The 19,364-nt window shown below is 33.6% G+C and overlaps 1 protein-coding gene across 3 annotated transcripts in view; it reads right to left on the minus strand.

Annotated features, from left to right (window-relative positions):
- Positions 1 to 6,358: 6,358 nt before the first annotated feature.
- The window catches only part of LOC145295988 (receptor-binding cancer antigen expressed on SiSo cells-like), a 198,183-nt gene continuing 185,177 nt past the window's right edge, over positions 6,359 to 19,364 (minus strand). For all 3 annotated transcript variants that reach the window (XM_080141949.1, XM_080141947.1, XM_080141946.1), the window contains 2 exons: positions 13,705 to 13,794; positions 6,359 to 8,303 (listed from right to left, as the gene is read on the minus strand). In XM_080141949.1, coding sequence (XP_079998075.1) covers positions 8,094 to 8,303; positions 13,705 to 13,794 — 300 coding nt within the window. In that variant the 3' untranslated portion in view covers positions 6,359 to 8,093. The remainder of the gene's footprint in view (positions 8,304 to 13,704; positions 13,795 to 19,364) is intronic.

Here is a 19,364-nt window from a genome sequence, read left to right on the forward strand (position 1 = left end):
TTAGAGTTAAGCAAAATAGGTTATTGTGTAAGTTTTCGGTAAAATGCGGATCTTGGCTGTATTATTCGCTTAATCTATTTTATTTTTTTTTATTTGGCATAAAAAGAAAGAATTTCAGTCAAATAGTCAGAAATAGACAGTTAAAAAGCTTCCAAAGCATACATAGGGAGATTTTTTAAGTAAATACGAGGGGTGTGCAATAAGTAATGCCCCTGACCCACTTCCCATAGCAGTAGAGAAACGAAACTTGGTACAGTTATTAGTCTTTCTCTACATAGGAACCACCCACAGTTATGTATTTCTCTCCTCCAACTATGACGTGACTTCAAAAATCAAGGCTGCATCATCTGGGAAACGCTTTCATTTCAGAAACAACTTCATGGCTGGGAAGAGGTGAAAGTTAGAGGGTGCAAGGTCTGGAGAGTACGGAGGATGGGGGTGGGGATTTCATAACCACACACCCGTGCTTCTAATCTGGCAACATGCGAGTTGTGGACCGGAGCATTGTCCTGCTGAAGGAGGGAACATTTGTTGATCTTGCCTCGCCTCTTGATTTTGATAGCTTCCCTTAATTTCCTCAAAAGTGAAGCATAATAGGCTCCTCTAATTGTGGTACCCTTTGCCAGGAAATCTGTCATTACTACTCCGTCCTGGTCTCAGAAGACTGTGAGCATAACCTTGCCAGCACGGAGGGCTGCACCCTTGCCTTCTTTGGAGGTGATGAGTCCAAGTGCTTCCACTGCATTGACTGGGCTTCGATCTCTGGATCATAGTGATAGACCCAGGTTTCATCCTGTGTAATCAGTCTTTTGAAAAACTTTGACTCATCTTCTTGGCACATCTCCAAATTCATCCTCGAGCACTCAACGCGTTCTCGCTTCTGGAATGGTGTGAGCAACCTGGAAATCTATCTGGCAGACACCTTATGCACATGGAAATGGTTATGAATGATAGTTTCCACAGACCATGTACTAATCTTGACATCTTGGGCTATTTGGCGAATAGTAATGCACCAATCTTCCAAAATGGTAGCCTCAACTTGACGGACAGATGCCTTATCAATGGCAGAAGGGGGGCGACCAGGTCCGAGAGCTGTTTCCACAGACTTCCGGCCATGTTTGAATTCACGATGCCAGCGTTTTACAAGGTCATATGATGGGGCATTATCACCATAAGTTTCTTTCATTTCATCAAAAGTCTCCTGTGGTGTGCGCCCTTTCAAATACAAAAACCGGATCACTGCGCGACATTCAACAGGCTCCATTTCACACCTGACTCAGTTCAAACACCTGTAAAACAGAAACCACAATTAGTTCAGAGCTGTAATTTGCCACATAACCCGTAGAGATATAAATCATTGCACATGCAAAATTTCAGCTAGATCAGACAACTGGATCAGGGGCATTACTTATTGCACGCCCCTCGTAAACTGTCAATTTCTGGTTCGTCCAAATCCTGGTGTTGGCTATATTAACCACTTATTCTGTTTTATTCTTTTTATTTATTACGTGTAACTAAAGAAAAAATAGTAAATCGTTATTTAAAAAGATTTTTGTAGCTTATAAAAAAAAAGATAAAATAATTGATTATCAGCATGTGACAATGTGTCGGAAAATAGTATTTTAATAAGTGGCGCCATATTTGAAAATTTCCGGAGCATTCATTTCTGTAACAAGATTTAACTGGAATATATGATCAGCTGTCAGCCAATGAGATTTGGCAGAATGTGAGAAGGGAGAATTTATTATTTTTGAATTTTTAAATGGAAAGATCATGGTATGTCTATGATCCAGTTAATAAAGGTGCAACCCCAGATCTGTCAAAAGTTCAGAATTCCTAATTCCTAATAATTGGGGGCGGTAGGAGGACTTGTAAATTGGAGGGAAAAATAGGAACTACTTCCTCTAAAGATTTTTGTGATTGTGATGATGTTGCTTTTAGGGTACAATTTAGTATATTATTATAACGGCAAAATGTGTCTAAAGTGGCGTTCTAAAGTTACATAAGATAGTAACTAATAGTCTAAACATAATAAATTTGTATTTGGCATTTGTTGTTGCAAACCTATGGTACTTTGGTCCAGAAGGGAATTTCTGCAATCAAAATATTATATAGGAGATTTATAACTTAAAATATTGCAGCATTAGGAATTTTTTTAAAAATTCGATTTAACATTATATAATCAATTCTTAATGCTGCAATATTTAAAGTTATAAATTTATTATATTTTTACTAAAATATCGTCTTTTTCTTTTCCAGTTTTAACTAGTTCTTTTACTTTTCTAAGTTTAATCTTAACCATGCTCGCATTTTGTATGTAATCCTTAATTTTTCCATTTGTAATAAAAAAGGCAACACAGCCAAGTGACTTAGCTATGCAACAACAGTCTCCAAGGATTCTTGTAACTGTCACCAAGGATTCTTGTAGCCATCTGTCAGCATTCTCCCTGTGGCCTCCTTTATGCAGTCAAGCTGTGAGATTTTGCACACAAACCGCAAGATTTTGCGTCACTTTGCAAGACCACTTAGTTATAAAAGTTGGGGCGCTGCCATCTTGATTCTTTCTTCCTTTTCCATGACAGCTTGGTTCCATATGATGCACAGATGCTTTAATGGTGAGCCACAATTTTCCCCAGACTCCTCCCTGATCTCATAATAACAGACAAGGTAGGGAGGTGACAATCGTCTTTACCGAGCACTCCTTTGAAGAGGAATGAGACAGGCTTCATCCTCATGTATGCATTCATCTTCTGTCTGAGGGTCGAAAATCACTGCCTCGTAGGAGGCTGCTAATATCTAAATTACTTCCTGATGAAGCTTAGATAAACCAGAGTGATGGTTCACTGATCTCAGAATCTGATTCACTTTAATCATCTAATATTAGTTGTGATTGTATCGCCAGCCATAAGTCTTTAATGTGACATCAACCTGCACTGATTGTGGGTTAGTTACCTCAGTGACACGTCCAGTGCCATATTTTGTCATTTACCTGCCACGCAGGTTTTTGATCCAAACAACATCTCCCTTCTTAAACTTCTCTCTGGTCACTTCCCATTCAGGCAGCAGGTTTGCTTCAATGCCCTTCATCCTGACATGGTACATATGCAATGCATTAGCTGGTGCTGTGGATCCCATTCCCACTCCTCAATAGTAAACCATTGGTGGGCCTTGCTCAAGGAAGACACTCTCTAACCATCAGACGATGGTGTCACATGTTGCCGACACAGCGGCCACAATCAATAAGCATCAAAAAATTCTCACCGTTATGGCAGGTTATATCCATCTATATTCTAGTTGTCTTTTGTGCTCAGTTTCTCCCTTGTCCAGTAAACAGGTGCCGAATCGATTGACTGGCAGGTCTTGCAGACTTTTAGACGGATTTCAAGTTCTCTTTGGACACTTGCGGGTGAGTTAATCTGGCGAAGTACAGAGTCTGCTTCACACCTGGATGTCCGCTTTGACAATGAACACTGGCTGCCTGGTCTTGGTTTAGTCGTTCTCCTACTGCTGTGCAGCTTTAAGCACCAGCCCTCCTTACTTTAGCAGATCCAGCCACCTGTGCAGTACTCTGGTGAGGAGATCTGCACAGTTCTTTACGAGCGTCACATATATGGTCAATTCATATTCTTTCACCAGTGATTGCAAGAGTTCCCAACTGTCACTTAACCAGCATCTCACCAGCAGCCTATGTATTCACCCATGCATTCTTGGTCAGGATGTCGGAAATCCACCGGTGCACGCATACAAAGTGTAAAGTCATCACCCCCATTGCATGGCCAAGTTGACCGCCCCTACAGCTGAATCAAGCTCAATCTAATTTATATGTCTGGCATCGTTGGTCAGATGCAGCCAACATGCATCTTCAATGACATTCCCACTTGCCTCCAATGACACTTCCGTAACTACAGAACACATATACCCAGACTATAACCTCACTGCTGCCCATGCACCTCCAGTCTCCTTTTACAAGGTCCTGCTTTCATATCCTGCTCAGCATCTCCACTAATATACGACAGAAAGAGGGGTCTTTGATTTCGTCGTCCCATCCTTTGGTTGCTGTGGTTGCCAGGGTCTTAACAAATGTGACTACCACCCTGAGCCATCCACACATGGAAAAATGATTAACAAGTTTCCCCACACAAGGAAAACATGTGCCAACGGGTCAGCACATCAAGGATTTCAAAAATCTGATTTCCTTGTTTCCATTGGAGGGAGCTGCTTTTTTCCCCCCGAACCTGCAAGGCAAGAACTCTGGCTCCATCTTTTAGTTGCATTGGATCCTTGCAAATCAAACTAAAATACCCAAAATGCTGGCACACACACAATGCAGAGATCACACTTTCATTGATAAAAATGTCATTGACATGCTGGCACAGCACGTTTAATTGTGGTCTTCCAATATGATAGCGTCTATAACAGATTTAGTAATAAGAGGTGCCACATTGAGCTCAAATCCTAGCCGCATGAGACAAAAGTGCTGGCCATTGAAAATCACAGTTTGAAATGGCAAAAGTGCCTCATTGACATGGATCTGAAAGATATACCTTTAATAAATCTAGACATGATATATCAGTTCCTTCACTTTTGTACACATACTTCTGTGTTGACATTGAATGTATCCACAAAGCCATTTAATTCATGGTAATCCAACACTTGACATACATTCTGCTTTTGCTCTGGCATGACCACCATTAAAGAAATCAAGCCCTAGCAGCGGGAAGTCTTTCCTGGGGATATGGAATCAACTAGTCATTTGCAATCCAAAGTTCCAGCTCTTTCTCGTATTATTCTCTGGCGTTATCAGCCACCTTGTGCTCTACAACCTTGTTGAGGAGTTGAGCTGGCAAGTCCTTTTGGGCCCATTTCTACCTGGCAGTCCACACTTTCTCATCAGAATCAAAGGAGACATTGAAATTGGGTTTATTAATACACAGTGCCGCACACGCTTTCTTTCTTCCACCAGTTTTCCCGTCTCTGGCCTAGCGAAACTGTAACACCTCCCAATACTTGAATTGCATCTATTCCAAGCAGCAGGTTGTAACCGCAGGCAATACTGCATCCATTGACTGACCTAGGGCATGGCTAGTGATGATATTTTGTCCCCACATTTATTTCCCGAACAATTCTGCGCTATGTGGTCTAGCTTGTTGCCACGATAACAGTGTATTTGTCCTTGTACTCTTTAGTCATTTGTGCCCCCTGTATTAATCCAACTTCAACAGTCCCTGGAGAAATGGCTGAGTCCACCACATCTGTAGCATCTTGGGCCCTCTGTTGGAGATTCGGATGCTTTTATAGTTGCTGTGACTGGTCCAGAGTCTTTCAAAGTGTTTCAGGCTTTGGCTAGTAATTCATTCAGTCCAAGTCATTAAGCCTTGAAGATGCTTGCAACAGCTGACTAGTGTCATCTGGAAGACTTGCCAAAAAGGTACATCCTAGAATGCAGTCATTCACACCACTGAACAGTATGCCCAGCCTTCTCAAATTAGCCAGGTAAACGTCCACTGTTTCGCCTAGTTCAAGCCGTTGTTCAGTAAATTATTTTCAAGCAATGAAGGAGTCTATTCCAAAGGTTGCATATAGTGTCTGCTATAAATTCTTCTAGATCCACATCATCCCCAAGTTGCTGGTCCATGGCATAGGCTCCTTTTGTGCACCTCAGTGGGATGAATAATGCTAGTTTTTTTTTATTTTGGACAGTCTGCAAATGCATTCGGCCTTTTCAAACAATTCAGATGGCTAGTGGGGGAGCCGTTGAATTCAGGCATCAACTTTAAGTCAAATTTGTCCATAACGTCAAAAAAGCTTGTAACAACAAAAAAAAGGAAGAAAAAAATTTAAAAAAAAAAAAAAAAAGGTAAGACAGCCAAGTGACTCAGCAACATGTAACAATAGTCTCCAAGGATTCTCGTACAACCGTCTTCAAAGATTCTCATAACCGTCTGTTTGCGTTCTCCCGTGGCCTTCTGTTATACAGTCAAGTGGCAAGGTTTTGTGTCACTTTTAAAAACCATTTAGTTATAAAAGTTGTGGGTGCTTCCCTCTTCCGGACAGCTTGATACCACATGATGCACAGATGCTTTAATGGTAAGCCACAATTTTCCCTACAGTTTCACCCGCTACAAAAAACATTCGACTGATTCTAAGAAGATATTATTGCTTACAAAAACACTGATCTGCATCTACATTTTTATATTCTTTTTTTACAAATTCCATTAACTTTAAGATGATTTCTTCAGCTGTATCCATTTGTTTCACTTATTGCCATATAGTTTGCAACAACAGCAACAAATATTACAAATCTCGCAATTTTCATACAAATTATAAAACTAACAAAAAATAACTCAAAATTTGTACAAACAAAAATCGATCAACTTTATTTCTTTCCTCGAAGCAACAAAAGAAAAATAAACAATGTCCGGGGAAAAGGAAAAGAAAGGGATCCCATTATTAGTTTGAAATCTGCTTTTCCCTCGATTCCCAATAAAAAATAGATCCAGTCAAAGAGATGGAAAAACGAGGATGGGAGGGGGGTGGGGCAGACAAAAATATTTGATATTCATGTCCGCTTCGCTTTATATTGGATTGAAAACTAAGTTTCTTCAGTTATTTTTTCATTACTATTATTTTATAATCTATTGTTTCAAAATTTTTAAATCTAATTTTTTTATCATTTTCTAATCTATTTTTGTTTTGTTTTTTACTTCAGTTAATTTAACTTAACAGGACTTGTATAAAATTCTCCCTATATAAAAAACCAAAGTAAAGAAAAATCTGTATAATGTACATACCCATGACAGAAGGAAAATATCTTATTCCAAAAATCATATTAATTGATCAAGTAGTTTTATTTTTAAATAAGCAAATCAAAATTTAAGCAAATTTGAGTTTTTCCAATATCCCCATGTTCACAATGTCTTCTGCAAATTTTAGAGTTCTCTCCCTTATTTTCAGCCTGTTTTCAAGATGGCATCACTGTATTGTCACTGTTTTTGATTAGTCACAAAATTTGATTTTCTTATTTAAAAATAAAGATATTTGATCAATTTACATGTTTTTTGATGCACAACATTTTCTTTCCATCACAAATATGTTCTATCATACAAATTTTTATTTAGTTTTGTTTTGTTTTTTAAAATAGGGAGAATTCTGAACATGTACCAACTTAATTTCTGTTTATTTTCAGATCATAAAAATGGAATGTGAAGAAAAATTAACATTTTCGATTACATTTTTTTTTGTTTTTCTGTTTCTTTTTATTTTTCATCTAATGAGGTATTTAAAATCGTTAAATTTTGAGGAAAAAACTTGTAAACAATAAGAATACATTATTAATTATTCTTTCTTATTAAACCTTATAAATTAAAAAAAAAACACAGTGAACTTAGTTACCAACCAAACAGATGTGAACTTGTCGAAGCCAAAATGAGTTTTACCAGGATACAGGAAACAAAGTTAGAACACCTGAAGATTCTTTGGTTTATAAAAATAACGAGAACCACAATTTTGTACAGCATTTGGGATAAAGTTGAAATTTAAATAATGCAAAACCACCCAAAGAAGAGAGAAAAATATCTTTGCTAAATGCAGAAGTTAAACGTTGATTTTTATGATTTTTTTAATGATTCTTGTTTAAATGTGGGGAAAAGAAAAAACGTCCATCACCCAAAAGGAATTTCTTTCTTCGTTAATGAAAACAATGAAAGAGCAAGGAAGAAAAAGAAGCAGGAAGGAGGAAAGAAAAACACAAGGAGCAAGAAAAAGGAAAGAGAAAGAAAAGAAAGGGATAAAGAAAAGAGAGGAAGAAAAAAGTAACAATGAAAAATAAAGAAAGAAAAGATGAGTAAAATGAGAGAGGGGGGGATTATCTTCCTGTCTGCAAACCGATTTTGTAAAATTTTTGGCAAAATCTTCCATATGGCACCAAGCAGCTGACTTGAATGGGAGTGAAAACCACTCATCATTTTCTGACCATCAAAAATTGATGAAGATCAAAGAATTTCGAAGAGAAAGCCACAATGAATTCTTGTCATTGTCTTTCAACCTAAAGAAAATCAAGAAGGCAGCCGAAACGGCAAATATTCTTGCTATTATCAGGATAAACGAATGGCAGTGAATGTGTTTTCTTTCTTGGTTCCACGAAGAGACTCTTTCACAATTTTCCGTCTCTGTTGTTCTATTTGACGAGCTTCCCGTTCGGCTCGTTTCTTCTCTTTGATGGTTGCATCGGCTTGCCATGTCAGATCTTCACTGGCTTCTTCCCAGCTTGGAGTCTCTTCTTCCCATACACCAAGCTCAGCTTCCTGATAAAGAGAAGCAGTAAAGATTACAAGAAATGCAAAGTCAATTAAAAAGAAAAGATAATTGGGTTATAGTCAGCCAGCATACTTCCTAACTTCCAGTGTGTCTGCTACCGAAAGCGGTGACAAGGCAAATCAGTTCCTTCACTTTTTTTCTCATGCTTATATCTCCTCTGTGCATGTATTCTTTTTTTTATTATGTTTTTCCAATCATTCTTTTTATTTAATAATCATTGAAAAGTTTTTTTCAGTCTCATTTTAATTCAAAATTATTGAAATTAGTTTTATTTTTTTTTTAACTTATTGAAAACACTTTTTAAAATCTTTTAAAACTATTTGGGGAATATTATGTATTGGATACATTTTTTAATGATATTTGAAATTTTGTTATTTTGATTTCATTAATTTTATTTGTTATTTTGATTCCAATAATTTTATTTTTATACTTTCATAAACATATATTTATTATATAGATTCAAATAAAAAAATTTTATTTGTAAAATTATAAAAAAAACATTTTTTATAATTTCATAAACATATTTCTTATAAAATTTCAAATAAAATAAAAACTTCCATTTTTTAAATTTTGTTATTAAAAGTGAAAATAAAGACTAATTGTGTTATTTTTATCTGTATACTTTTGTTAATTTTTATTGTATATTTTTCAAAAATGTTGTTTTCTTATATTTTTGATAAATCGCTTTATGATAGAAATACTAAAGAACAATATAAGTGAAGGAACTGATTTGCCTTGTCACTGCTTCTGGTAGCAGCCACACAAGAAGTTAGGAAGTATGTTTGCTGACTATAACTGATATTTGTTGTTTTGTTTGTTTTATTTCTTATGACATATAAACCCTTTTCAGGTCATTTAATGCTGATTTGAGTCAGGGTAGTAAAAAAGTTTATGCTTCAAGTTTTTATCATCTTCAAATAATCATTTGTATTATTTTACTCAATATTTGTGACTTGTGTATCACCTCTGTCAAAAATGAAAATTATACTTTGCTAGTGTTCATCATAACATCGACATAAAATAATATCTGAGTCAGTGCAGTTAAAAGATGAAAATAAAATAATGTCTGACTTAGTGCAGTTAAAAGATGAAAATAAAATGTCTGAATTAGTGTAGTTAAAAGAGGAAAATAAAATAATGTCTGAATTAGTGCAGTTAAAAGATGAAAATAAAATAATGTCTGAATTAGTGCAGTAAAAGATGAAAATAAAATATTATCTGAATTAGTGCAGTTAAAAGATGAAAATAAAATAATGTCTGAATTAGTGCAGTTAAAAGATGAAAATAAAATAATGTCTGAATTAGTGCAGTTAAAAGATGAAAATAAAATATTATCTGAATTAGTGCAGTTAAAAGAGGAAAATAAAATAATGTCTGAATTAGTGCAGTTAAAAGATGAAAATAAAATAATGTCTGAATTAGTGCAGTAAAAGATGAAAATAAAATAATGTCTGAATTAGTGCAGTAAAAGATGAAAATAAAATAATGTCTGAATTAGTGCAGTAAAAGATGAAAATAAAATAATGTCTGAATTAGTGCAGTAAAAGATGAAAATAAAATATTATCTGAATTAGTGCAGTTAAAAGATGAAAATAAAATATTATCTGAATTAGTGCAGTTAAAAGAGGAAAATAAAATAATGTCTGAATTAGTGCAGTTAAAAGATGAAAATAAAATAATGTCTGAATTAGTGCAGTAAAAGATGAAAATAAAATATTATCTGAATTAGTGCAGTTAAAAGATGAAAATAAAATAATGTCTGAATTAGTGCAGTTAAAAGATGAAAATAAAATAATGTCTGAATTAGTGCAGTAAAAGATGAAAATAAAATATTATCTGAATTAGTGTAGTTAAAAGATGAAAATAAAATAATGTCTGAATTAGTGCAGTTAAAAGAGGAAAATAAAAAATGTCCCAAACTGAGAAGTTCAAAAAAAAAAAAAAAAGAAAAAGGAAAAAAAAAGTATTTTATATTAATATTTATGCAAACTCTGATAAAGTATTTTCTTTATCTTTTTTGATGGCAGATGTGAGGGTTAGAGTTTACACTTGTTTAATATATTATGTGGTGCTTGTCCAGAATTCACCCTAAATTAAAAAAAAAACAAATATAAAAAAAATCTATATGATGGATAGAAAATATGGTACACCAAAAATGATGTTAATTGATGAAGTAGTTTTATTTTCAAAAATTAAAATCAAATTTTGTGGCTAAACGAACAGGGACGATATCGCAACACCATCTTGAAAACAGGCTGAAAACAAGGAAGAGAGCTGCAAATAATTTGAACTTACGAGATTCTGGAAAGTTATTCTTGACATAGAAACATTAGAAAAAGTTAAATTTACTTAAAAATGATTTTTCTTATAAAAATAAAACTACTTCATCAATTTTCATGATTTTTTCAATATATTTTCTTTCCAGTATAAATACGTACATCATACAGATTTTTTTTATTTTTATTTTTTAATATAGGGAGAATTCAAGACAAATACCTATTATGAATATATATTTTCAATATTTGCTTCAACAATACTCAATACATGAATAGAGATTAGTAAAGCAATTAAGCTATTGATTTTCCTCAATAAATGTACATAAATGTAGCTTACTTTCCATAAGTATACTTTTGTACTAATATATTAGTGTTGGTACGATTAATCGGAATCAGGTATCAGAAAAATCGGAGCTTTTTAGGGTATCAGAATTGCAGAAAATTTGAGCCTATTTTCTGATGCCAAAACCGATTCCTTAAATTATTTTTTTATTTGATTTTAGTTAAAGAAAAACCTTCCACTGCTTGTAGTGATAATAATAAAATAATAAATATTTATTGATTTAAACTTCCAGTAAGATTAAAATCTCCAGATCATCACCTCACAAGTGTGTTTTTATGTTTGAGAAAATATAGGCACATTTAGGATGTGTTTTTACGATAATTAGGAAAAAATAACACTTTTATAGTTAAAGATTTAGAGATTTATAAAAATTGGAATCGGAATCGGTAATTGCATCGGAATCACAAATTTAATACAGAATCAGTAATTGTATCAGAATCAGGAAAAATATTGGAATCATTCCATCACTTTATATATATATATATATATATATATATATATATATATATATACATACATACATAAGTGACCTTGTCTGTCTAAGGAATGCTATCTACCAAACTCCTCTTTCAATTTTTGATCTATAGACTTGAAAATTGATATATAGGAGATTTGGACCCATGACACAAATTCAATTTAGTCTTTAGCTGGTAAAAATAGCTGTAAAGGGTCAAAATTGAAAAAAATTGGAACTTCACAGTTCAACTTAAAGTGCTCTTCTATGCTTGTGCAAATTTTACATTTATACCTTTTATATGAAATCTGCACAAGTTAAAATATCATATTTAAGTGTATTTTACGACCAGGCGATACTGGATGGCGGGTACAATATAATAATAAATGGAGAACTAATTCTATAATAAACACAAAATTTGCATAAATTAACATATTATATTTAAGCACATTTTACAATCAGGCAATGTCGGGCAGCTTGCTAATATATATATATATATATATATATATATATGGGAACAAAGTATTTGAATTTTCTTTCTTTGATTATGGGAGGTATGAAGCAGACATTAAAACATGTAAAATGAGAAATTATTGTGAAAATATTACCTCCTATTATAATTATTGTTAATCCAAACATTATCTTGTCAAAAAATTCAAATTATTATCTATTCATTGAATGTAAATTCAATAAATATTCTGTAGCTAAAATTATATTAAAATTTCAGTTTTTTTTATAACAGAGTTCCCTTTTTAGTGTAGCTTCGTTAAACTGACATTCCTAAGAGATTTTCCTCTTTTCTTTAAAATGTAAAAAAAAATTCATCGTTTGCTATTTCTTTCTCTTTTTAGTTTTTCACTTTTCTCATAATATTACAAATAAAGTTGGATGCAGAATACTTTTACATATATTGAACTTTAATGTTGTGTTGTGTAAATCTTATCTCAAATCTCAATATTACAGCAGTACAACAATAGTGTCGCTTGATTAATTCATAATCCTAACACATTTCACCAACACAAAACTTTTCAAATTCATAATATTTTGCTCTTTCTTTCAATCAGTGTATGTAGTATACAATAAACTCATTGGGAGTGCTTCTTATTTTCAGAAACTTTGTTCTTTCAACAATGATTAAACTTTTCTTTGATCTGATATTCCTTTCTTATTATCTCACCAATTTCTTTGAAGGTCAGCACTTCCAAATTTCTTGAATGTACCATCATTGAAACTTTCTGGATTTCTTCAGGAACATGTCAAATTTTATTTCCTTTCGCTTATCTTTTAGTTTCTTTATTCTAGTCAACATCACCAAGCATCTGGAGTATTATTTCCATATCTGGGCAGGAGCTGCTCGGAGCACCCTATCATGCCATGACAAAGTTCAAAACCAGTTTCAAAATCTAGTAGGTGATGGCCTTTTTTCTTCCCTGGAACGTCTTTCCCACAGAAGAGACATTGTGAGCCTATCCTTGCTTTATCGTTATTTTCATGACAAGAGCTCATCTGAGTTTCAATCCACAATCCCCTTTTGCTAAACTTTCACAAAAAAACGCTCGTTTAGCTACAACCACTATCAACAATTCTTCCCATCCTCTATATGTGCCTAAATCTAAATGCAAATTCCATTGAAAATCTTCTTTCCTAGAACTGCTCGCCTGTGGAACTCTGTCCCGCTAGCCTTCTTTTTCAGCTGACTTCATCTTCAAATCTAATGTAAACAAGTTTTTGTTGAACCATTCCTCTAAATAATCCATTTCTACCCTATTTCCACCACTAACTATCACTACGTTGTTGTCCTTGTGACCACCACATGCTCATTAACCCTTATCCTTGAGTGACCTTTGGGCCTTGATAAATGGTGACTCCATTGCAAAAAAATAAAATCTTATCGATGTTTCTACATAGTCCGGATTGTGCAGTGTGTTCATACATCCTATCAGTGAGACCATTGTTGTGCCACTAGAATCTCATGACTTGATACAAGATTGACACAACACAAAAACTTTACATATATTGAATTTTAACTGTCATCAATTTTTTTCAAGATTCCAATATGTTCTTTTTGGACAATTTATAATATAATATTCCAAGGGATGGTACATATTTGAAACCACATAACATATACATGGAATCACCACTGCAAAGACTTTTTACTCTCTTTTCAAGTAGATTTCTTATTCTTTTAGATTTCGCACATAATTGAGAATCTTTCTCAAATTAATAATAAAAAATCAATGTCTGTCACAAGATCTTTCTCCCTCCGCCATCGGTACATGCATTTCATAAGAGAAAAACAAAAATGTGTTACTTACGACTGCAGCGGGAAATTCTGAGGTCATTGCTAACCGATTTGATGCACTCATGTTCTCGCTGGTGTCCATTTCTTTCTTTTTAATAAGAATCTAAATTTTTTTTTTGAAAAGGAAAGAAAGAAATTTTAAATCATTAAAATGTAAACTTTCGACTTACATAAACAAAAGGTGATTTAAAAAATGATAAAAATTGAAAGAATCTTGAACACTTTTAGACAGAATCCAATGTAAGAGTCTCAAATCTAATAATTCCTTTACTATAAGTCAAGCTCCAATCTCTGTCGCATCAATGCAATGTTGCATCCCTGCGACCATTTTACAAGTACTTTGATGGAAGGTGCTCTTATGAACTCATAGCACTTGTGCCCCTCAATGTCCATATCCTCAACTAAACTGACAAGCAGCAAAATCCCACTCCTTCATTGTTGAGGTCCACAGAAACTGAAAAGCCTTCTAATCTCATAGTTTCTTACCTCTGTCTGCTAAACTTTGGAATTCCCTCCCTGTTTCCTGCTTTCCTGATTGTACTAACCTGCAGAAGTTTAAATATAATAACGTGAACAGACATCTCATCGCTCAACTCCCCACGATACCCTGCTAGACACAATCCCAAATAGTAGCCACTTATGCTGCAAGTGACAACATGTCTTGTTTGGGGTGAAAATGTTAGATGCATCCTTGGAGTTTTATGAAAGCCTTTGGGCTTTTTTGTATCAGGTTGATAAGAAAGTTCTTGTGGTCTTTAACTTTTAAATTCAGATAAATATATCTCAAACAAAAATTTTTTGATTGAAATAAGCACCATCAGAATGAACACACTTTTGCCAACGCAAAACAAGTGTATTTATGCCAGTAACATAAAAATCTTGCTTTCTGGTGGCGATGAAGTTGCTAAAGGTGTTTTTGATATTGCTTAGGTTTTTGAAACATTTCTCACACAAAAGTTGTTGAAATGCTTGAAAAAGTGGTAGTTGGTTGGTGAGAGGTCTGGAGAATATGGCAGATGAGGCAAGTTTTGTAGCCAAATTTGTTCAACTACTGCAGGGTCAGTTTAGCAACGTGTAGTTGGACATTGTAACGGAGGAGACTTCAGTGTTTTCTGTTGACTAATGCTGGGTGTTGTTGTTAAAGTTTCTGATGCATTTTATCCATTTGTTGACAGTATTTTGCCGCCAGAATGGTTTTGCTTGCATTCAAAAGCCTGTAATGGATGAGACTTGTCGCAGACCATGAAACAATCAACATAACCTTCTTTTGGTGCAACTCTGGCTTCGAGAAGTGTCGTGGAGCTTTGTTAGCGTCTAACCACTGAGCTGAGCATCGGCAGTTGTCGTAAAGAACCCACTTTTTATCGCAAGTTACAACTCAGTTGAGAAACAGGTCGTTCTTGCTGTAAAAAAGAAGGGAAAATGACACTTCGTAACAATATTACTTTCGGTTATTGTTCAATTCGTTAGACACACACCAAGTTTTTTTTTGTCTTTCCAATCTCTCTCAAGTGGTTAGAAATCATTGTATACGTTACGTCTAATTCAGAAGCAAATTCTCAAACAGTTGTGCATGGACTTTGACTAAGGCTCTTAATAAATCGTTGTCAACATCTGATGGCTGACCATTACGCTTCAAGACTCTCGTCACCACCACATCATTTATTAAACCATCATCATGCTGTGCGTTCAGTAATCGTTCCTGGACCAAATGCTTCATTGATATCACAAGCTGTTTCAGCAGCTTTTCAGCCTAGCTCGGATTGAAATTAGAAAATTATGCGAATTTGCTTTTTTTCTATCTTATATGCAACATTCTGAAAAGAAGACATACTTGTTTTAAAGCGATTGCAATTTAAGTGATTAGATAAGAGCAAAAAACGTTATTCAAAAACGATACATAAAGTAAAGGTATCATAACGAAAACTTATTTGAAAATACATCATTTGAAATCAAAATTAAAAATTCTGCAAGAACTTTCTTTAAGGTCACAAAGTAACCATTATTCTTGGTTGCAATTTCACTTGATGTTGATGATGTGAGAGAAATAACTAATTTTGACAAAGAGGAAAGGGTTAAGTATTTCATTACAATATGTTTCTTAGCATATTCTCAATATTGTTTCACTCTAAGTTTTTTGTTAACATTTTTTCAATAAAACAAATATATTAACTTTGAATTTCTATGGAATTCACTCAGTATATACATCATGCACATCTGAAAGTTGAACACACACTTGATGAAGGGAGGATAATCCCGAAATATTGCAACACAGATGTGCTACTTGACTACCTGATGCAAATAAGAACATATTATATGTAAAATATTATATATATACATGCACACACATGTATGGAATCAATAACAATGAAATTGCATAATTGGTTCCACTATTATATCTTAAGTGACCTTTGTGTCTGTCCATTACATTTTTGCATTGTATTGCCTTCTATAAACCTAAAGTTCTTTTATATAAAATTTCTTGTTTTTTAAATAAATTTTTTTTTTATTTAAATGGTAAATTCCTTGTTTTTTTCTAAATAAAAAGTTTGATAATGTTGAAATCTCAAAAAAAAGAAAACGATTCCTTTGTTTTCTTTTAATAATCAAAATTATTTTTCTAATCTTTTTCTTAGACGTTAATTCCAAGCTATAGAGGAGTCCACAAAGAAATAAATAAACTAAAATTCCTTATTTGGATAGAATTCTCTTTTTGCAACTTGAAAAAAATTTTTTTTTAATTCCTTGTTTTTGTAAATACAAACCATAGTATTGTTGAAATCTTAAAGATTCCTTATTTAAATAATTTTTTTTTTTAATCAAGATGAGTTATTAAATTAGCAGCAACCACTGAAATTGTGTCTATTCTTGTTTAACTATTTAATAAAGGGAGACAACTGAGAAATTACCTTTTTCTTGACTCATTTTCAAAATTTAATTTACAAAAGAATAGTGTTAATAAACAAACCTTCAACTAAATATAATAAGGATATTGCTACATCTATATGGAAAAAAATTACCTCCACCGTATTTCCTTCAAGTGAGTAAGAATGTTTACTGAGACAATGTCCCTGCTTCTTTTTCCATAAAACAAAATAAATTCCACAACCTATATTAAGAAAAGCAGAAATAAGATCTAATTCTTTAGATACAAGAGCCATTCTAAAAGTTAAACTTCTTATTTTTTAACTCAAAGTTGAAGAGCTACGAAAACGGGAGCTGTACCATTAAAACGAGTGACCTTTTGTGCTCCAGAATTTATTTTTCTACATAGCCACTACCATTCTTAATGTACTTTTATCAAGAATTCAATGATGTATCTTTGCTTTTGATGCACGTCCATGACAGGGGTTGTTTTTTTAAAGTCTGACACCATCGATATCTGCAACAGTAATGAAACTTTCAAGACATGAATGCATAAGTTCAATCATCATAACAATGCAATTTTGCAATTCCCTCTGATCCATTCGAATGGAATATAAAAAAATAAGAGGTATTGCTTTTTGAATGCTCTTCATACATTTAAAAAAAAACAAAAAAAACAGATGTCTTGATAAGAATGATGTCCTTTTCTAGCTTGCGGCATATTCTTCACGTGCTGGCTCTTCTGAGACAGCCGCTTTAGATGTTGACAATTTCTTTGATCATTCCACAAAAACAAGTGTAGGGATCAGAGTTATCTCCCTTTGAAGAGATTATTTTTCTAGGAATAGAGTTATGCCTCTTTGTTAAAAGTGCTTATTCCTTGGTAAAAAATATTTTTAAAAAAGTAGATCTCCAAATTTTATTTTGAACACAAAATCTTGTGGAAACTTTTATACCAACACATAGGTAATAATTAAGACTAAATTCCATTCTCATTTGCTGGCTAGACATCTTGCAGGGAACATCAGCTTAAGGGCAATTCAATAACAGAAAACATGCCATAGAAAAATGTAAGTCTTCATTTTATTTTTTTACCTGAACTTGCGCATTTTTATTGTATAGGAACAATGTATTATTTATGTTTAATATTACATGTTTTATGCCATCGTAGACAAACTATTAATATATGAAATGTCTTTGTTCCTCTCCTATTACTTTTTAATTGTCTTGTACTTTTTAACAGATTCATTATTATAAATGTAATAGAGTGTGGTTAAAATTCACCCTGTAAGTTCTCAGGGAATTAATAATTGTAATAAAATAGAATACGAAATAGTCTAATATTATACAAGCAAAAAATATTTTAATTTACTTGTTGCAATATTTTGGACGTATAATGGGGTATGATCCCACACAGTCGGATGATTCTATTTATAAACGATGCTGCTAGGAACTGACGAATTGAATTAATTCACGTTCTGCTACCAACCAATCAGAAACCAGAATTGCTCCATAAACATTAAACCTTTTCTGTAGCAATTACGCTTTTTTTTCCCGTCTCAACACAGTAAGAATATTTTGCTCTGTGGAACTGTCTACTGCAAACCAGTCACCTCTCAGGACTTGTGTGTAACAACGAACCATCGGAAACTGTTCTGTCTACTGCAAACCAGTCACCTCTCAAGACTTGTTTAGAACAATGAACCATTGGAAACTGTTCTGAAACTAAACATGGCTTACACTTCTAGAGGTTATGAGCCCAGCGTGCATCTTTATTTCGATGGATCCGAATCAAAATTCGAATTGTGGCAAGTTAAATTTCTAGGATATCTACGAATCCAAAAGCTACACAAAGTACTTCAAACACAACCTGAAAACAGAAACGATTCCGACTTTATTGAAAAGAACGCAACTGTCTTTGCGGAATTAATAGTGTTTAGATGACCAAAGTCTATCACTGGTAATGAGAGAAGCCCTGGACAATGGCTGCAAAGCATTGAACATATTGAGAGAGCATTATTTATCGAAAGGAAAACCAAAAATTATTTCTTTATACACTGAACTGACCTCTCTTAAACGAATGGAAGCCGCAACTATTACTGATTATATTATCTAGAAGTTTTGAGTTTCAGAACAGTTTCAGATGGTTCGCTGTTACACACAAATCCTGGGAGGTGACTTGTTTGTAGTAGACAGTTCCACAGAACAAAATATTCTTACCGTGTCGAAACCCGGGAAAAGAACATGTGAAATTGCTCCAGAAAAGGTTTAATATTTATGAAGCAATTCTGGTTTCTGATTGGTTGGTAGCAGAACGTGAATTAATTTGATTCGTCTGTTCTTAGCAGCATCGTTTATAAATAGAATCGTCCGACTGTGTGGGATCATACCCCATTAGAATCCAAAATATTGCAACATCTTCCCTATTTTTTATAATGGGGAAGTCCCTTGTGTTTGTTCAGCTCAAAAATAAATATATATTTTTATATTTACTTAGACATAACAAAAATTAGAAATCATTTGGATCTTAGAATTTTAGCATTTAAAAAGATGCCATTTTTAATTGTGTTCAAATGTCAAAAAGGAAAATTACAAAGATTTTTTTTTTTTTTTTAAACAAAAGTATTAGTTACGCATTAGTAAGTTAAAGTGTTAATACAAATAAAATGGATACAGTTTAACATCTTGTCCAGGACTAATAATTTTTATGATGGTTAATTAGTAAAAGTTCAAAGTCTTTATTGGTAAATTCCGTACTGTTGTCAGAGCGAATACACTTGATTTCACCGTAGGGGGCCATGTCGGCTA

This window comes from Euprymna scolopes, chromosome 16, assembly GCF_053919585.1.
Source record: "Euprymna scolopes isolate OS-2025 chromosome 16, ASM5391958v1, whole genome shotgun sequence".
NCBI classification, from domain to species: domain Eukaryota; kingdom Metazoa; phylum Mollusca; class Cephalopoda; order Sepiida; family Sepiolidae; genus Euprymna; species Euprymna scolopes.